Source organism: Epinephelus lanceolatus, chromosome 5, assembly GCF_041903045.1.
Source record: "Epinephelus lanceolatus isolate andai-2023 chromosome 5, ASM4190304v1, whole genome shotgun sequence".
Lineage (NCBI taxonomy): Eukaryota > Metazoa > Chordata > Actinopteri > Perciformes > Serranidae > Epinephelus > Epinephelus lanceolatus.
In genome coordinates this window covers 19,207,890-19,227,633 of record NC_135738.1, presented here as the reverse complement: position 1 = coordinate 19,227,633, position 19,744 = coordinate 19,207,890, and the positions used below count along the sequence as shown (strand labels likewise).

At 42.0% G+C, this 19,744-nt stretch overlaps 1 protein-coding gene across 5 annotated transcripts; it reads left to right on the top strand.

The window, feature by feature from the left end:
• Positions 1 to 1,114: 1,114 nt before the first annotated feature.
• On the top strand, positions 1,115 to 19,680 carry LOC117262845 (cingulin-like protein 1). 5 transcript variants are annotated; one of them, XM_033636004.2, is made up of 19 exons: positions 1,115 to 1,229; positions 3,819 to 4,781; positions 4,882 to 4,949; positions 6,488 to 6,590; positions 6,697 to 6,792; positions 6,880 to 7,028; positions 8,532 to 8,673; positions 8,782 to 8,994; positions 9,085 to 9,291; positions 11,110 to 11,214; positions 11,403 to 11,555; positions 11,750 to 11,920; positions 12,208 to 12,360; positions 14,749 to 14,838; positions 16,752 to 16,835; positions 18,410 to 18,534; positions 18,786 to 18,894; positions 18,983 to 19,146; positions 19,252 to 19,680. In XM_033636004.2, exons 2-19 carry the CDS (start codon positions 3,831 to 3,833, stop codon positions 19,328 to 19,330), a joined length of 3,162 nt encoding a protein of 1,053 aa, XP_033491895.2. In that variant the 5' UTR covers positions 1,115 to 1,229; positions 3,819 to 3,830; the 3' UTR covers positions 19,331 to 19,680. The 5 variants fall into 5 exon arrangements, with proteins under 5 accessions (XP_033491895.2, XP_033491897.1, XP_033491896.1 ...); XM_033636006.2 differs by having other exon boundaries at positions 4,855 to 4,949; positions 6,488 to 6,542; XM_033636005.2 differs by having other exon boundaries at positions 4,855 to 4,949; positions 6,488 to 6,551.
• The last annotated feature ends 64 nt before the right edge of the window (positions 19,681 to 19,744 follow it).

Here is a 19,744-nt window from a genome sequence, read left to right as displayed (position 1 = left end):
CTGTCACCAGAAGGACGTTCACATACTGCAGAGGGAAATCAGAAGCCAAATCAGAAAACACAATCAAGGTCATCATGCAAAGATGCAACTTGATGCAGGGGCAGAAAAGTCCCCTCATAAACACTGTTTTACCAATAAAGACATCCAACAGAAACTGGAAGTATGTCACACAATGACTACAGCCTCTTTTCTCTGAGGTGTCGTTCAATAAAAACATATGAGGGGCCAATTTGCAGGGTCAGTGACAAACTTTTCCCTCTTGGTTTAATCACAAAAATGTGTCTATAGACTACTGTAGCTTAACAAACATGCCCAGTCCAGGTGTCCACAAACTGATACGGGAACTTTTAACCTCCTTCATCCCTCTAAAAGTCTTTGTTAGTCATATTTCCCACGACACACACTCATTTACAAAATATTATGGTGTGATAAATGGTCTTATTCTTCTGTTCATTATTACTTTGAATAAATATATTTTTCCTATGGAAGCCCATTTCCGCCAATGTGATGTAAGATCCTGTGAGTCATCATGATGCAGAACTTCCTCAAGTAGAATCTCAAAATATTGACTCTTAGAATAATGAAAGACAATACTAAGTCATTATTTTTAAAGAGTTCCTCATTATTATTATTTAGAGAGAAGTAGACTTAGTCATTTGTTTTTAGAAAGTTTCTCATTATAGTGACTTACAGGCAGGGTTGGGGAGTAATTGAATACAGGTAGCTAAATTGCGCCTTTAAAGTACAAAATGTGAGTTACTGTATTTTGTTACAATTGCAGTTAAATTGTGGTATTCTGAACACAGTTACTGTCTTTACAATAGATTAAGGGATTGCTTTATTTGTTTTGTTTTATACCTTGGTTTATCTACATGACAGAGGTGCATATTTACGGATATAGTGTGGACAGGAAGTATTCCAAAAGTAATCCAAAGTATTTACAATATGTAACTTAGTTTAAGTAATTTTTAAGGCGTGTATTCAGTAATCTGTAGTGGATTAAAAAGTAACCCTCCCAATCCAGCCCGCAGCGTCTCTTTTTTTGGGCTTCAATAAGAGGCACTTAACTGCAGCAGCAGATCATATGTTTTGAATCTCTGACACGGAGCAGGCAGTGAACGCCTCTCTGAGCGGGTCCAGGAGGCAGGGCAGTCTGAGCGGACAGAGGAGGAGGAGGAGGAGGAGGAGGAAGAGGACTCTACTCAGCCCTCAGACAGGACACACAGCGGGTAAGTTTCAGCTCAGATCGGTGTCTCTCTAACTCGTGTTTCCTCAACATAGTAACACGGTATTGTTTCTGCAGCGTTTTGTTGTGTGTTTGCGGCTCAGCGGTGAGTTTAAGGACCTTAATGCACTTGGAGGTGTTTTTTTAATCTTCTTTCTTCATCTGTCAGCAGCCTGTAAAGATCACGTTTTTTAGGGATAGGCTTTCTGATTGATGTAGGTGTTCTTGTTGTGCCTGTGTGTGTTTTCGCAGTTAGACTTTATTTACCGTTAAAAGTGTGAAGTAAAGTTGATCAAGTCAAACCGGATAAACGCAGATCCGCATTTTCACCTGAGTGGGATTCTCCATGAACAGCGAGACGTCAATTTTACAAGTTTAGGTTGATGATTAAGTTAAAAAAAAAGTGTGATGAAGTAAAATAAAATGAAGAAAAAATAATTTAATACATTTTTGAAATATGGGATCTTGATTTGGATTAATATGTTTACTTATTTTGATAAAGCTCACTTTATATACAGAGGTTGTTAGCTGGTATTAGTGGCGTTATTCATGGTCAATAAATATTTACTAATGTTTCATAAAACAGTTGTAAGTTATTAATAAGAACATTATTGGGGTTGCCAGGTTGTAAAACATCCTCCTCTAGTGCAGACTACTTAGTTTGTCCTTTAAGCCAGCTCTTAAATTGACTGTAGATTAGTGGAGCTTTTACACAATGAGATTTCTGATAAGTAATCATCATTAATGTGGATATAGTGACTAAGTGGTTAAAAGTAAATATTAGAACATCTACAGCAGTCTGGTAAGTTCAGAAAATTAAATCACTTTATTGTAATGCAGCAGATGATGTCTTGTCTCATACTGACCGGCCCTACTGTGCTACTGTTGTCAGAGTAGCCTATGTTAAAAATGTATGTACATTTTGGTGGTCAAACGGTCCATTTGAGGGGACTTTCCGATGAATTTAAGAGTTCGTTTCAAGGACAAAGCAAGAGTCATATTGGAGGGGGATTTCCACAACCTGGCAGCCCAAAAGTTGTTCATGTTGATAGCTTACAACTGATCTGTAAAGCATTTGTAAATAATATATTAACTATTAGTAAAACAATCACAGACCAACTTGTAAAGAAACTTTTGGAAAGTGGTTCCAATATTATTTACTGAACTTACCTATTATTAAAAATAGGATGCATGATTGCAATTGCCGAAAGACTTCGGTTAATAGCCCGGGCTATTATTTGCTCAAATCGCTGAAATAAACAGGTCTATATGAGGCATAGGCATCTATATGGGACAGGCCTTTAATTCCTTTGATACAAAACTCTTCTCAAGAAAGATGGGAAATACAATTAAATTGTTTATTTAAACAAGTATGAATATTACTTGGATAAAAGTGAGGCTTCAGATTATATATCAACTATAAATCATTCATTTGATCTAGCTCCGACAAACAGCGCATCAGAGAGAGAGTAAATTACTGCTGTCAAGGATTACAGCACCTGGCTTTCTCACAACTTGGATTAATTTTCATGAAAATCCCTTTTGATTCATTTGATCTAAGGACCCTTACAGACTAAAGCAATATAAATAACTTACAGAGTAATCGAGGAATGGACACATAATTTGAGGTAGCCAACAACCCACTTTAATACATCCGAGGACCTGCTATAAATAAAGCTGCTTGGCAACCAGACCAGGTGTCTAATTGAGACAGGCATTTATTTGTCAAAATGTGTAGCTATACTGGGCTAGTAAAAGGGACTCTGCGTTTAATTGGGACCAGGCTATTAACTGAAGTTTTATGGTACTTTGACAGATATTACTGTGAAGATATGAGTTCCGATTTCAGTGGGAATGGTAATTTTTGCATTTTATTTTCACTGTAAAGAAGAATATAAAAATGATGATGATGTGATTTTTGCTGGGGTCTGAACCAAACAAGCATGTTTCCTTAGGATTTATAGGCCGGGGCATTTCTGTAGCATCACAATACTTGATTTATAATGGTATGTTGTGACACATTTTACCTTTATCAAAAAATTTCAGCTCCTGCGATTTGAGTATTGCACTTGGCCATATTGCGACTTCGATAATATTTTGATTAATTGTGCAGCTCTAATTATAAATGAGCTGTTAAGTCATTAATTAAACGATGCTGTTAAGAAGATACCATTTTGTCTGCTGCACAACACCTCTTGTGTTCTTGTGCTTCGGCCTCACAGTGACATATTTGTGGACAAAAAAAATTCCACTAGTGTCATCCCATGAAGTGGGTGACGACACCTCGGAGACCCCGGCCAGTTGTAGTCATCATGCAGTTGTACAATAGAACACTGTCATGAGCACACAGAAGGAGCTGTTTCAATTGCACAGCAATATCAGGCTCTTGTCAGTGTCCATTTATTCTGTCTTTATGTTGGCTGAGTGCAGCTGTGTGAGGAGCTCCCTGCACATCTGTCATTGTGTCCCAGTGTGGCTCTGACCCTGCTCCAATGTTGTGTAAACACCAGCCTCAGCTTCACCAACCCGATGCATCAGTCTCAGTTCCCATGCAGGGTGTCATTTTAAACGTGCCGGTTTGTTTTTTCACCAGCTCTGAGTCACAATGGAGTCTCACAGGCTGAGCGGCTCTCCAGACGTCAGGATACAGAGGAACTACATGCAGCCACGCAGTCCCAAAGGCAGCCAAGACAACTTGTTTGGAGTCAGGGTGCAGATCCAGGGGATTAAAGGTCAACCCTATGTAGTTCTGAACAGCTCTGGTCAGGAGAACCACCGGGACATCTCTGTTATCACTCACCAGGCGGGGTACAATCCTGGCATAGTGAGGAGGTCTGTGGATGAAAGACACTCTCCATCAACCTCCCCCTTGTTTCATTATCAGAAACACCCAGAGATTCTGAGACCTTATGACCCTGAAAGTAATAACCTGGACTTAGTTCTTCCTTCAGCTTCAGTCTCTCGACCTGCACAGCTAAACACAAACCCTCTTTCTGAGACTGTCAATGTGAACAAACCCAGGATCCCTCTGCCCGCTGAGGGCCCAGAGGGAGACCAGAGTGAAGTCGCCCAGAACAACACACCTCCCTCAGGTAGACAAGCCCCTGCGAGGTCCCCAAATTCAGTGGATTCAGACCCCTTCATGTCTGTAGGGAAGCTCATAAGCCAGTTCAACAGCAGCCAGCGGAGGGGAAGAGGAGGCCCCAGGAACCGATTGAACCCAGAGCAGTGTCGAAGGTCACGCAGCGTAGACAGTAGTCGAACCTCGGACTCCTCATCCTCTTCCTCTTCCTCCAGCAGAGCCTCGTCTCTGAAGGGCATCAGGGGTGAGACCACATGTGGTATATATCCTCCGGGGTCAGCCAGGGCCCGACTCCTCGGCGGAGAAGCCTCTATGCCGAAGGACGAGAACAAGCCCAGCACACTGCTTAAAGGACACATGGGAAAAGAGACGATGTCTCCACAGGCTGCGAGACTACTTCACAGCACAGAGAAACCCTCCATCTCCAGATCAGGCAGTGAACAGACTGATGAATCAGATGAAAGAGACGCACAGGTAAAGAGATTCGTGGCGTGACACAGTTGTCATTTGAAAGGGTGTATTTATGAGTTGTATATTCCCTAACCAGGTCACTCCTGATCTTCTGAAAGGACAGCAAGAACTCTCAGTAGATCCACCTGAAGACACGGCAAAACAAATCCTGTTCACATACCTCAAGGATGGGTAAGTGCCACTCGCACCTGAAGACTGTTAGTTAAATTTGAAAAATATGTTTTTTGCTTTCTTGCTGGGAGTTAGATGAGAAGACTGAGACCAGTCTCATCTCTGTACCTGAAATATGAAGCTACATCCAGCAGCTAGCTTATCTTAGCTTTGCATAAAAGCAAGGCAACTTTATTTGTATTGCAACTTTTTAAACACAGATGCAAATTAAAGTGCTTTACACAAGCAATGCATTAATGCAACATTATAAACATGTTTTAAAGATGTAGTGTGAAGGCTTTGGAGTCATCTAGTAGTGAGGCTGCAGATTTCAACCAACTGAAACATCTCCCATGTGCCAAGCATGTAGGAGAACTACACGAAAATGCATACGGGAATGGCCCTTACTAGAACCAATGTTTGGTTTGTCCGTTCTGGGCTACTGTAGAAACAACATGGCAGACTCCATGGAAGGGGACCCACTCTTCTGTAGATATAAACAACTTATTCTAAGATAACGAAAACACGAAAATGATTCTTAAGGTGATTATAGGCTAATGAAAACATAGTTAGGAAGATTGTATCCCATTCCTGCCAATAAATGACCCTAAATCCTATTCATTGGACCTTTAACAAAAACCTAGATAAAATCGGTTAAAATGCAATAAAATTAGATTTTTAAAAAGATGAAAGGTTGCTCAACACACCTACCAGCCCCTCTAAAGCTTATTAGTTAAGATGTTCAATTTCTTTTGTTTAATTCGGATTTAAACGAGGGGTAGAAATGACAAGCTGCCATTTTACAGGGGGTTACGTTCTGGACTTCTTCTTGTACAGATGCAGTAACTATCTGGAGTCAAACTGAAGAGACTTAACATCTTATTAGTGAGCTTTAGAGGTGCTGGTAGGCATATTTTTTGTTCCCTTTGGACAGAGCTAGGCTAGCCGGTTCCCCCTGTGTCCAGCGGCAGCCTTTATGTTAAGCTGAGCTAAACAGCTGTAGCTTCATATTTAATGTGCAGATATGAGAGAGGTATCAATCTTTGCATCTCAAATTCAGCAGGAACGCACATCCATATTTCACAAACTGTCTTTTCCTTTAAAACAGCCTAATGAATAAGCTTGCATCTGAAGTTCCTCTTTTACATTGTCTTTTTTTGTTTGTTTAACCCTACAGTCACCTTTGGGTGATTAACTCGTGGTTGTGATCATGTAGTGCAGTGAGATAAGGGGGTGCCGCTCCAGCTGTGTGTGCTCACGCAGCAGTCAGGAATGCAGAGCATGTACTTGTTTCCACTGATAAAATAACTTCTTCACATGGAAAGTTTTACGATCCATCACTGGCCTTTTTTTTTTAAATGTGCTGAAGTAGAGCTCTTGTTTTAAAAAACATTGTGTACCTAAAGCAGTTTTGAGTGAAAACAGTTACACCTTTTCCTTTCACACCGCTGAGAGGTCCTGCACTGCCATGTCTTTGTTTAGCAACTGACTAAATTTGATTTTATCATTGCACCCTGTTAGTACTGGAGTGTTTGTGAAATATTCCTCTCGCCTCTCAGGACAAGTGATGATGACTCCACCACTCAGAAGAAAGTCACCCTGCTGCTTGAAAAGGTCAACCAGGTCAAGTGGAAGACTGCTGAAAATGTGGAGGAGGAGAAAGTGTGTGTTGGGATGAGATGTTTGCAAGTGTAGATCACTGTACAGCGTGATTTAATGTCTTTGTCTGAAACGGTGATGTTGGGCGTCTCCCTTTTCTCACATGTAGGATAACGCAGCTGAGGTGAGGCTTTTGCAGCAGAAACAGGCCGCGCTGGAGAGAGAAGTGTCTGAATTAAAGCAAAAACTGGAAACAGAGATTAAGGTGTAGTGCAGCCCCATCCTGCTGATTCACGTCTTAAACACTCACTTCCTATTCCTGTGACTGATGATGTTGTTTTCTGTTGTGCAGAATGAAAAGACTCTAGCCAAGGCTTGTGAAAAGGCCAGGACAGAGAAGAAGAAACTGCAGGAAGAGTTGGCTAAAAGTCAGGAAGAGCTCTGCAAACTCAGCGACAGACTGGCCGAGATCGAGGCTGAACTTCATTCTACCAAACAGGAGTAAGAATCTGACCTCAGAGTCACTCAGCAAAGACTATAATGAAATTATGCTATATAAAAATGTCCAGATCTTTTCGGCTAAATGAGGGCTGTCATAAAGAAAACCATCACATTTTAACACCCCTCCCCTCCCTCAACCCCCGTCAAATTTCCATTAATAACTGGAAACAGAAGGAAACGACCAGCCTGCTATTGACTAGCTTTTCCTTGGCTTCTGGAAGTTGCTGCTAAGCTGCCAAGAAATAGTGCAGCACATTGTTTTGAACTCATTGTTTCTACGAGGTGTAACGTGTAAATAAGTTGGCTTCAGATGACAGGTTGATTTTGTGACCTCTGGACAGAGTCACTGTGCCTAGCCTTCATGCCAAACTAAGCTAACCAGCTGCTAGCTGTAGCCTCTTTTTCATCGTACAGAAACGAGAGTGGTATCTGAACTTTTTATCTAAAGGCCCAGACACATCAAACTCACAACTAGTGGCGATGAAGGCAGACTAATGCATCTCCTCATGTTGACTGTGTCTCAGCCAAAATGTTGCACTTGAGCACATCATAGAGACTATAGTCGAAGGCCAAATTGCACGTATGTTCTGCGGCTGTGTCAGAGGAAATAACTCTCCATACCAGCAGGCAGCGGTAGTTTGTATTCGTCATTCAGAGGGAAACCAGAAGGCCGACAGGACAGATTTGAGGCGCTAGTTAGCCAGTTAGCACAATGTTGAAAGAACAAATGACATTTACCACGAGCTAGTTGTTGCTAGGTGCTAATTGTTTCTGTTAAAGAGCTCAAGGGCAAAAAAAGAAATCCAACTTATGTAACAAGTTTGTTTTTTAGATCTCATGCCCTTTTGACTTTAGTCGTTTGTTTACTTTCCTCACTTTCATTTCTCTTCTTGGGCGCTGCGCTGAACTACCAATCAGAGTGATTTCACTCACGAATGGGCTCCACTGTCTTCGACACCGACTGAACGTGCTAAATCGACCAATAAACAGCAGACAAGGGCTGACTAGTGCCAACAGTGCAGGACACACTGCAAAGATTAGGGTGACAGACGGACGGCTCGACATTGATGGTTGGTTTGGTGTGTCAGGGTCCCAACTTTCGATAAGAAAAAACAAATTCCTCTAAATTATTCCTGTAGATGTTACAAACCAAAGTCCATCAAACAAAGTTAAATGTTTTCCATTGAAAGCAGACAAAACGGTTTTGAAATGCAGAACTAAATAGCCATGAACTTCATGCTGTGCTCCTTTTTCTTTACCTAAGCTCCTGCTCATACTCTCAGGTCATTCAAGTGAACTGTGATGTATGATCTGATGAAGGTCATTTGACCGAAAGCGGGGTCAAATACCATTTGGATTAAGTGTGCAGCAGATACTCTTTCTTGTTATCTAGTTCCATCAAACATATTTTTAAAATGTCAAAGCAGGCTTCTTCCCTTGCTTTATACTAAACTAAATTCTGTCTGTCGTCTGTCATTCCTGCATATTTTTGTATGATGTCAGGCTGACTCAGATGAAGGCAGAGAGGGATAGGTCTAAGACAGAGATGAAAGACCTTCAGCAGCAGCTCTCCGAGATGCATGACGAGCTGGACCAGGCCAAGAGGGCCGAGGTGATAAATACAGAGAAAGAAGTTCTTCTGGAGGTAAATGAAACCACATGACCAAGATACACTTCACAGATCGACAGCAGCTGTAAAGCTCCTTTCCTGGACTCGAGGTAGTGACATAGTATTTTGATGGATGTTTGTCAGGAAATGGTGCGGCTTCGTGCGGACTTTCAGGAGATGCTTCAGGTGAAGGAGGAGCAGGAGGAGGTGCTGCACCGCAGGGAGAGGGAGCTCAGCGCCCTGAAGGGGGCGCTCAAAGAGGAGGTGGAGACTCATGATTCGTACATGGCAGCTCTGAAGGAGGAATATGAAAATGAGTTTGAGAAGCTGCTTAAAGATTTAGACCTGGCAAAAGAGGTATCAAAGCACCATTCATTTTACTATTTCTCTTTATTTCCAAAAGTCAAACCAGAGTTTTATCATTTATTTTTCTGTCCTGTGTCACAGAGCAGTGCTTTGCTGGGTCAGAAGAGGGTCGAAGCAGAGGAGGAGAGAGGAGCAGCGAAGGTGCAGCTGAAGGAGCTGAGCCAGGACAGAGATCAGCTGAGAGGAAAGGTGCAGGAGCTGAACAATAAGGTGGATCAGCTGAGTCAGGCAATCCAGGAGTCGAAAATCACAGAGAGACAGTTGGAGCAGAGGGCAAAGCAGCTGGAGGTGGGAACACTGATTCACTCAAGTTTGTTTCTGGATGTATTTTTTAATCAGCATTTATCTTACTGACAGTTGTAGGGAAGCCAAGAACGGCTGTCCTCCCCGTTATTTTTTTAATATTGTTATGTCGAGATCACAAGTTGATTATTTTATCTTGCGAGAACAAGATAATCAACCCGTTATCACGAGAAACAAAAGGTTGCTTTAGTTCGTTAGCTTAAGAAAACAAGCTTTGTTATCTCCTCAGAGGAATCCCAAGCTGTTAGTGTGTCTTGATGATGGGAGGCTTATGAATAAAGGGAGTCAAAGTAGTTGAAGGAGCCATGAATGTAATTTGTTTTGGGATGGTTTATATTTTTTGTATCGTTATGTTTTTGGTTAGTGTTTCGGGATAGTTATTGTTTTGTTTTGTTATTGTATTGTTTCTTATTTTTTGTGATTGCGTTTACTGGGAGACACTCATAATCTATACGAGCATTTGATCCTCATGTGTTTTTTTTTTGTTTTTTTTTTTGGTCCGAGAGAGAAGGTGAGTGGGTCGCCGTAGTTTTTGTTGACTGCACGTTTCTTCGTCTGCTGTGATCATTTCGTTTATAAGTTTGTCCAGGTTATGATAAGTTGATTTTTTTTTTTCATTAATACATTTATTTAACGCATTTTTTGGATCTCAGCAAGTCTTCTGTAGGCGTGTCAGACAAGTTTATCGGGCCCAGCCTCAGCCTCTCAGTGACTTTTAGTTTGTTTCTTGCAGTCGCTGCAGTAGTGAATATGATAAGCCATGACTGTCACAGCCTGAAATGCATCCACCAACAATGCATTCTATCTGATCCCACCCTGTGCCCAAGTGCATCACAGGAGCATCAAGGGAGCCTGGCAATGAAAGTCACCAAAAGTGTGTTGGGCTCTCACTTGTCAGTTCAGAGGAGGACCCAAATGCAGACCAACAGAAAGTCTGAGTTTCTAACAAAAAGCTAGCTGTAATGTAACCGATTGAAAACATCCAGTACAGGAAGGCAACTTAAAGTCCAAACAAAAGCAGAACAAAAACCAAACTGAAAACCAACCAGGAACTGAACAAGGATGAATACAGGAATAACGCAGGGCTGAATGCAGGAACGACCACAGAATGCACCCTGGAGTAACACAGACCAATGACAAAAGGGAACACACAGGTGTATATATATATATATACAGAAAACTAATCGCAAGAATGAGACACAGCTGGAGCAGGAAGACATGGGCAAAAGGAGGGAAATGGAGATTGGCTAACAACAAGGGTGGAGCAGACAAGACTAATGCAGAGCAGGTGTGAGGGGAAGACTCTGGGAACAGGGAAGGACTAACGAGACAGGTGTGACAGGAAACAGGCCGGAAAACACACAGAGACAGGAAGTAAAACCAGACACATGAGGAGAGAATCTACAAAATAAAACAGGAAGCAAACTCCAAAACAAAGTCCATAGCATAACAGAATATAAACAATCCCAGGATCATGACACGATCAATAATACCAATAATAGGTACTCCTTGAATTGACATTTTCAGCTTTAATCAGTTGCTACCTTTATCAGGATGCTATCTGTGCATGCTGGCATGGTACCTCTGATTTTTGATGGACCTTTTTGTAATTATGTTGTTATCTCGAGATAACAAAGCTAATTTTTATCGAGATAAGATAAAACAACCTTTTGTTTAACCCTAAAAACAGGTTGATTATCTCATTATTTTGAGATAACAAAGCTTGTTTTCTTGAGATAATGAAATAGTAAACTTCAAAATAATTGTTCTCTATGCATATCTCTTTATTTCTTTGTTCCTCAGAGGGAAAAGCATCAAGTTGAGGAGGCGCTGAGGGATGTGAGGAGGAATGAGGAGGAGATGTGTCAGTCTAACCAGTCACTGCTCACTCGCCTGGAGGACGTGCAGGTAATGCCAGGTTGCTTTTAGCTGTAGAGAAACAGCTTTATGAGATGCATACCATGTAACTGCCATGCAGTTTGTTCCATGCCATCCCTTCTCTCTTCACATTTGTTGCCTCTCTACACCGTGAAATGCCTTTTCGCTATGCTCGACAGCTCACAGTCTCCAGTTTCCTTTGTTTGTTTTCTTCCCAGAGTAAGTTGACCAAGCTCAATCATGAGCACAGGGACCTGAAGGAGAAGCTCAAGGAGGAGAGGAGACAAATAGAGGAGCTGTGGAAGACAAAAACTGAGCTGGAGGATGAGAGGATTCTGCAGGACAGGACTGTGGAGCAGCTGCAGAGGAAGGTGAGAGGTAGACCTGGACTATTTATTGGGCCCTATGGGAAAATTCAGGAGCCAAATGAGAACTGGAACTTTGTTATCTTAACCCTGCGGCCACATGAGATCAGCAGAAACAGCTGGTATTTCTTGTACTTGTATTGTCCATATACCCAAATAGGTCCACTTATCTCACTGAAGACACTCTTTGTTTATCTAAGATGAATAGCATCATGGAGGAGTGCGAGGCGTCCACAGATGTACTTCAGAACCAGGTCGACGAGGCCAGAGAGAGGAGTCAGAGGGAGTTGGACGAGCTACGGAGACAGCTGCAGGAAAAGGGAGCAGAGCTGGAGAAATCCCGACTGGCAGCCAAAAAACTTCAGGAAGAGGTGTGGTGCTCATTGTCTCACTGATTCATCAGCATGTGGGTTCAACTGTCTGAGTCACCAATAAAATAAAATGAAAAGTCAACAGCAGGAAGGGAAAGGAGTTATGTCGCTTTGTTTCAGTGTTTTTCTTCTGATTAAGTGTTCAGAGCGAGATTCAATAGAAACATAAAGAGCCGCCTAATAATTCTGCATATGTGTTTAGCTAACTGACCATTACCCAACAACAGACATTGCATGTTACCTTATCTTAGAGTGTGTGCTTGCTCTGTCGTCTGTTATGTGTTCAGCTGCTTCCTCTGGAGGAGGATCTGCGGCGGTGTCGCAGGGAGCAGCAGGAGGCCCAGCTGAGGGGCCGGCAGCTGGAGCAGAAGGTGGAGGAGCTGGAGGAGAGGAATGCAACCACGATGGGAGAGCGTGAGCGGCAGGTCAAACTCATGGAGGTGAATGTCTCAGCGGCCTCAACATAGGAACAGAATGGTCCAAAAGGATTCAGCAGAGAACACAATGATCTGATATTTATTCTCTAGTATGGGTACAAAATGGGTCAAAACACTGGATCCAAGGGGTACATACACCGCCAGGCGAGGCAAACCAGACAAATGTTTGGGGCCCCTCAAAAAAAATTGGGAAAAGGGGCCCCCGGTGGCCACTAATATTAGCATATTTTACAATGACAACTATAAACCCCCTAAAAGCTCCCATTAAGGCCTATACAGTGCACTGCCACTGCCCCAAAACCCCAGCTACCATATGACAGCTGGATAATGTTAGTTAGGACAGGACCTTGGGGGGTTTCTTTGCCCGGGGCCCCACAGAATCTAGGATTGCCACTGATCCAGTGGATCCTAAATTTCTTAAGTGCTTCTTAAGTTTCTTGAAGTTGTTTCACCGCTTACCCAAGAGGCTTCTTTAGTTCTGAGTTATGGACAAAAGAAGTCTCTTGGATGAGAGAGGAAGATAACCATGACCTGAATGACTGAGAATCTTCACCAACATCCTAAATTTCATATTTCATTAGACCTTCTCTGACTGGCCAATTTTGCAATTAAAGGTTATACATATGTGGTCTTCAAGACATTATATAGCACAATCCCCTTTTTATAGTTTTGCGCCCTTATTCCATGTTGCTGTTTAGCATAAAAGGTGCAAACATGGAATGAGGGGGTAACAGAGTTGTTCCACCTCTGAGCTGGCAGCAGAGGTAGCAACAGAGCAAAATAGACATCTGTGTAAACATGTGAGCAGGCAGGATGGTGCGGGTATACCATTTTGACGATGTTTTCAACCTACCAATAGGAGATTAAACAAACAGCAGTTAGCAGTTAGCAGCTAACTCAAAGAAGAAAAACAGCAACCAAACATGTCCGCACACCAGGGAGACAGTGAGGTTCGGGAGCTCCTTACCCTCAGAGCAGAGGGTGAGATCAACCATCATGTAACAGGGATGGTAGATTATTGTTATTGCCATGTTATGCCATCATAATGGTTTTCTAAGCGCTGACAGTGTGTATGTTATATGTCACACTAGAGGCCAATGCTGTTGTGTTACATGTCACGCCTGCCACGCCTCTTTTGCTATCTAACATCACACACTGGGGCAGCATTATAATGAGTTTGATTCAGTTTAAAAAATCAAAGTTGGTGTAACGAAGAGTCTTTGTTGCGGCAGTATTGAGCTCTGTCTAAAAGGGGCTACAGGCTGAGTAGCACCACTTACGACCAGTAAAACAAATGTGTAAAATTTGGTGGCGTGCCCCATTAAGATGCTGTCACAGGATAAACATTCATTCAAGATTCAAATAATAGTTATAGTTTGTCACATTGCAGGGTGTAGAAAATAAATGACATTTGCATCAACATAAACATGAATCAATTGTGGCTTATTTGTGAAAAAGAAGAGAGATTACTCAGTTTCTGCTCCTTGATTCCCATGTCTTATTTTACTGTGGAAATACTGGACAATATTTTGACTACAGTGTCTTCTCTTGGGTCAGACTGTCTTTTTGTGCAGATCATTGTGACTCAGCACCTGCAAAGAATTTCTCATTTATGAAAAACAAAACAAGCCTGTTTATTTAACATCACATTCGTACATGATGTTCTGGAGGATTTTGACACATAAACAGTACATCTCATCCTTTGGTTACACTTTAAACATAAGAGGAGTTATGAGGTGTTTGGATGACAACAGCAATGTTCTCTGTAATAATGATAAACTGTATACATGTTTGCTAAAAAGCTGCAGCTCTAAACTAATGATCATCTGGACCTAAAATTACAAACTGAGCTCACTCTCATCAGAGCACACGGTCGAATATGTTTCAGCTTATCACATGTTTTGAAGTGTTTATCTGTCAGTAGCCAGTATTTGCTCTCACTTGTTCCTGTGAACTATAAGGGTGCTGAAAAGAGCCATAGCAACATCTGACAGCTCAGCACTGTTTGTCTTGCTGATGACACAACATCACACGGTGACACCAGTGCGATCACTGTTGACACTGCATATCGACTGAGGAAACTCATGTTTACTGTACAAAGTTATCAGACCTGTCTGGGTGTTCTCAGGAATCTTCTTTCACTCCTTCGCCAACTCTCATTCAGCATTGAACACATGTACAAAATCTTTACTTATTGTGTTTGTGGTACTGCATTTATTCCGCAGCTTTCTTCATGTGTTATTACCCAATACCCTTTTAAAAATCTGAGACAGTTTTCTAAGCACAGCCTCAGGAGATAGATTCATCATGTCCTCTGTACTTGTAAACATTACAGTGTGATGCAATATATATTAACTTCATGATGGTTTTCATGTGCTCCTCTCCTCTCAGGGACGCATCAGCCAGCTACAAGAAGATGTTAATGATGAGCGCAGCAGTGCCGACCGCCTGATGGAGCGGTTAGACAAAACCAAAGAGCAGGCAGGTTCACTCCCTCCCTCTCATTTTGTGTTTGCTAACATTGATAGATTCCCCCAACTGTGAAGAGACAACCTTTACGCTCCGGCTTCAGTTTGAGCACCCAGCCCTCCGTCTGTTTTGATTATAAACAGATGTAGGGCTGAGTACTCAGATTTCCCCTCAGACACTTTTTGCTTTGTTTCCTAACGTTTGCTTTGTAACAGCCCTGAAACACGACTGAACCGCGCTGACTTCATACATGTTTCTTCATCGCTGATGTCGTCATAAGAGCCTCACGTCCTCAGTGCGCCCCGTAAAGTAGGCCACCATTCATGGGAGCAAAGCGCTGCAGACTAATTGACACAAAACATGGTACAAAGACAAAAAACAGCAAACTATTGTGAGCAGCTATTCACACTCCCTTCACTGGGCCTCTGGATGTTATTAGAGAGAAGAGAGCCTTTAGATCTGATGTGGCTGCTCAGACCAGACTGCATTTCCTCTTATTTTAGGAATTAAGCTGGGAACTTTTAGTTTCACCTGAAAGTGCTTTTCAGGAGGTACTGCTCTTTTTAATGAGTGGTTTCAGTCAGTATGGAAGGAAGAACATAGAAAGTGAAGCCCATATAAAACTGGTCATAAATTGTCATAAAGAATTAGTGCCCACATGTTTTACCCTTGCTAACTTACTACACATTTAGGTTATACTATCTAGTGTGACTGAATGTTAGTGGTGGAAGTAATGGATCCATTACCAACACAATACAAATACAGCAGTGCAAGAACAGTTCATTTTATGTAAAGATCTGCATGACAAATACTACTTGAGTAAAAGTACAGAAGTATTAGTATTAATGCAGTATTAGTATGGTAGTACAGTACAGTAGTAATAATACAGGTGCAGCAGTGTGTAGCACATTTTTTGTTGTTGTAGGTGGCTGAGCTGGACCTACCTTTAACTACTTACATATATAAGTATATGCATTAGGTGTAGAATTTTTTGGGGCTGGGGGATATTAAGAAAGTAACATTCACTAACACCGAGTGGATGGGCTTTATGACCTATACTGCAGCCTTGATTTATATTAGGAAACATAAATTTTCTGCTCCCCCCAACTGCCCACCCCAATAAGAGCATAGAAGTTCTGGTTCCCACTTTTTTATATTTTGGACTTTTGACTGATTTCTTTCTTGATTCATAAAGTTATTTAATTTAACCGTGTGAGAGTTTAGATGGAAAATGTCTCTCTGGTAGAAGTGCTAAAAACTCATACACATGTGAAACATGACAACAGGCTTGAACTAGGCTTTTTTTGTAAGAGGTCACGAGACAAAAGAATGCGTTGAATTGATTTCTCTTTTGGGTAAAATTATATCTTTTCAGTAACTGGTCACTACAGCTGTCAAAAGAATGTAGTGGAATAGTAGTTTATCTGGCATAAAATGCAAATACTCAGGGAAAGTACATTTTCTGTAAGTGCTTATCCTGTTGGGGGTCGCAGGATGGCTGGAGCGTATCCAAGCTCAGATTGGACAAGAGGCCGGGTACACCCTGGACAGGTCACCAGACTATCACAGGGCTGACACATAGAGGCAGACAAACATTCACACTCACATTCACACCTACGGCCAGTTGAGAGTCACCAATTAACCTGCATGTCTTTGGACTGTGGGAGGAAGCTGGAGCACCTGGAGAAAACCCACGCTGACACAGGGCCAACATGCAAACTCCACACAGAAGGGCTCCCCCACCCTGGGTTCGAAGCAGGAACCCTCTTGCAATACTAACCACTGAACATCTTGCCACACCTATATTACTATTGCAGTACAACTATCTCAAAATTATACTGAAATACCAGACTTGAAAAAACAAACTTTTTTACTTGCCACCACTACTGAATGCTAAAAGCTGTGTTTCTCTCTGCATGTCACAGATGGATCAGATGAGGAGCGAGCTGATGCAGGAGAGAGCAGTCAGGCAGGACCTGGAGTGTGACAAGATGAGCCTGGAGAGACAGGTACTGAACCCTCTCTGCTGAGATGCTAGTGTAAACCTACTTAAAGGAGTCTGGCAGGGTTTTCTCATAAATAAACAAAGTTTCTGTTTGCATTCAATGTCTCTTGCCAAAGCCTAGTGTGTATGTCCTTGAACTTCAACAAACATGAAGGCATTTTATTCTTCTTGCAATGATTTTGAGAATGAAACCTGCATCATTCACATCCATTTTTACCTGCTAGCAGTTTCCTTCTTTCCTGCCCTTACCTGCACAGTAGATCAGTGGGATAGCGTGAAACCATTGGGTGGACAGTGTATCACACTAACCCAGTCCATATTTGCAGGTTTCATATGTATCATATCAATGTTTTTAAAGTGACGTAGCATATGAGCTGACCTAGACAAGATGCCTGCCAAACTGCAGACCACTGTTCAAGACCAACAAACAACAAAACTGGTTGTTTTTAGAGACCCATCACTGTTTTTCCAGCAGCTCTTCAGCCAGACCCGTTGCTGTTTTTTAGGGACCTGTCGCTTATTTTCCTGAGGCTTTTTAGCAAAGAAATGTAGGTATCTTTTCAGACCTGTAGCTGTTTTTTGATAGGCTTTTCAGTCCTCAAATGTGGGTGTTTTTTAGTGACTCGTTGCCCTTTTTCCTGTGGCTTCTTTTCCCCCAAATGTGGGTGTTTTTTAGTGACCTGTTGCTGTTTTTAGGGACCTGTTGCTAATTTTCCTGAGGCTTTTTACTACAGAAATGTAGGTGTCTTTATGGACCTGTAGATGTTTTTCTAGAGGCTTTTCGGCTCTCAAGTGTCAGTATTTTTAGCACCACATGGCTCTTTTTCCTGTGGCTTCTTTTCCCCGAAGTGTGGGTGTTTTTTAAGTGACCCGTTGCTGTTTTTTAGGGACCTGTCGCTCATTTTCCTGAGGCTTTTTACTACAGAAATGTAGGTGTCTTTTTGGACCTGTAGCTGTTTTTCTAGAGGCTTTTCAGCCTTCAAATGTGGGTATTTTTTATCGACTCATAAAAGTGGTGTTTCTTAGTGCCCCTTGGTGTGTTTAGAGACCTGTCGCTCATTTTCCTGAGGCTTTTAAGCCCAGATGTGTAGGTGTCTTTTTCGACATGTAGCTGTTTTTCCAGAGGCTATTCAATCCCTAAAAAGTGGGTGTTTTTTTAGCGACCGTGGCTCTTTTTCCTGCAGCTTCTTATCCCCCAAAAGTTGGTGTTTTGCTTTTTTTCAGCAGGGTAAGTGCTGTGAAAAGCAGGTGTTTTTCACTGTGACATTGCTGCTTTTCCTGCCAGGATTGTCCCCCACACTGGTTATTTTAAGATAAAACATGATCTTTCCCTAACCAAAACCAAGTGATTTTGTGCCTGAACCTGACCACAGAATTGTTGAAACATAAAGAAACTTGAAATTACATACAACATTTTTTCTGGTGATTGGGCTGACTGTCCACCTGCTTGTGTGCATGCAGTGTGTCCTCCTGCTCTTTAACATTGCTCCATAGCACGATTAGTGGTGAAAAACTCCCTAGGATACCTTTAAATTTCCCTTTATTTATGACATTCTTCTGTTTCATTTCCTCTGTCAGAACAAAGACCTGAAGAGCAGAGTGACTCATCTGGAAGGATCACAGAGGACCAACCAGGATTCACTCGTCTCCAAACTGAACACCCGCATCCAGGAACTAGAGGAAAGGCTACAAGGAGAAGAGAAGTGAGCGCCTGCATATAAGATAATGACCTTATAGCTCTCAACAAAAATAAATGTATATGAATGTATTTCCCAGCGCAGGGATAATGGTCCATCAGATACTTGATGGTAGCTCCCGAGCAGTGAACCCACCCATATCACTTTCCCTGTGGTTGTAAGAGTGAGAGTATCTGTGGTCCGAAACACACTAGGAAGGTGTTGAGTTACAGGAAGCTGCAGCAGCCATGTGATCATTTGATGCTCTTTGCTCTCAGAGACAACAACAGCCTGCAACAAGCGAACCGCAAGCTGGAGCGTAAAGTGAAGGAGATGAAGATGCAGACTGACGAGGAACACATCAACCTGCAGAGCCAGAGAGACCAGGTAGACTTTAACCACAAAGAAAAAGCTATCAAGCAGTCAGGAGCTGCAGACTTGTGACTCATTAATCTCACTTTTGTGAACTCTGCAGCTGACTCAGAGGCTGAAGACGGCGAAGAGGCAGATGGACGAGGCAGAGGAGGAGATCGAGCGCCTGGAACACGCTAAGAAGAAGCTGCAGAGAGAACTGGACGAGCAGATCGAGGCCAACGAGCAGCTTCATGGCCAACTGAGCTCACTGCGGAACGAGATGAGGTGACCACTCGCCTTCTGCCACTGAGTTTCTGTGTTTAATTTACGGTCTTACATAAAATCATGTTATTCTTTAACCAAAGTCATTTTATTTTTTGACATCAACAGGCGTAAAAGGAAATCACCTCCTCTCATTAAGTCTATGGAGGACAGCCTGAATGACGTGGATGACTTAGGATCTGATTGACTGACAAACAAAACGCTGTCCAACAATAATTTCTGGACTTTATCAAGAAATGTTGGACTCACTGTGAAGAAGCCTTCATATCATAATTCAACATAATTCCATTAACAAACTCAGGTGTGACTTCATGATGTTTCCAGTTGTGAATGGTGTGGCACCTTGCCAAGACTGACCTCTTGTGGCAACATGAATAACTACAAACTGATGTTTTACAATGCAACAGAAAAACTGATCCATTTACCTGAGCTCAGATGGATTAATGTGCTCCCTAAGTTATTCCTTTGCTGTGTGAATTAACATGCAGCATGCAAATTTTAAACGAATGAATAAATGTGTGTAAGATATGTTTTCAACATTCACTCATAATTATACACTCACCTGCCACTTTATTAGGTACACCTGTTCACCTGCTTGTTA

Coding starts and splice junctions, on each gene's coding strand:
- LOC117262845 (XM_033636002.2), top strand. CDS start 3,831: ATGGAGTCTCACAGGCTGAGCGGCTCTCCAGACGTCAGGATACAGAGG. Junction 4,950..6,487: donor TTCACATACCTCAAGGATGG/GTAAGTGCCACT, acceptor CTCGCCTCTCAG/GACAAGTGATGATGACTCCA. Junction 11,921..12,207: donor CCAAAAAACTTCAGGAAGAG/GTGTGGTGCTCA, acceptor TTATGTGTTCAG/CTGCTTCCTCTGGAGGAGGA.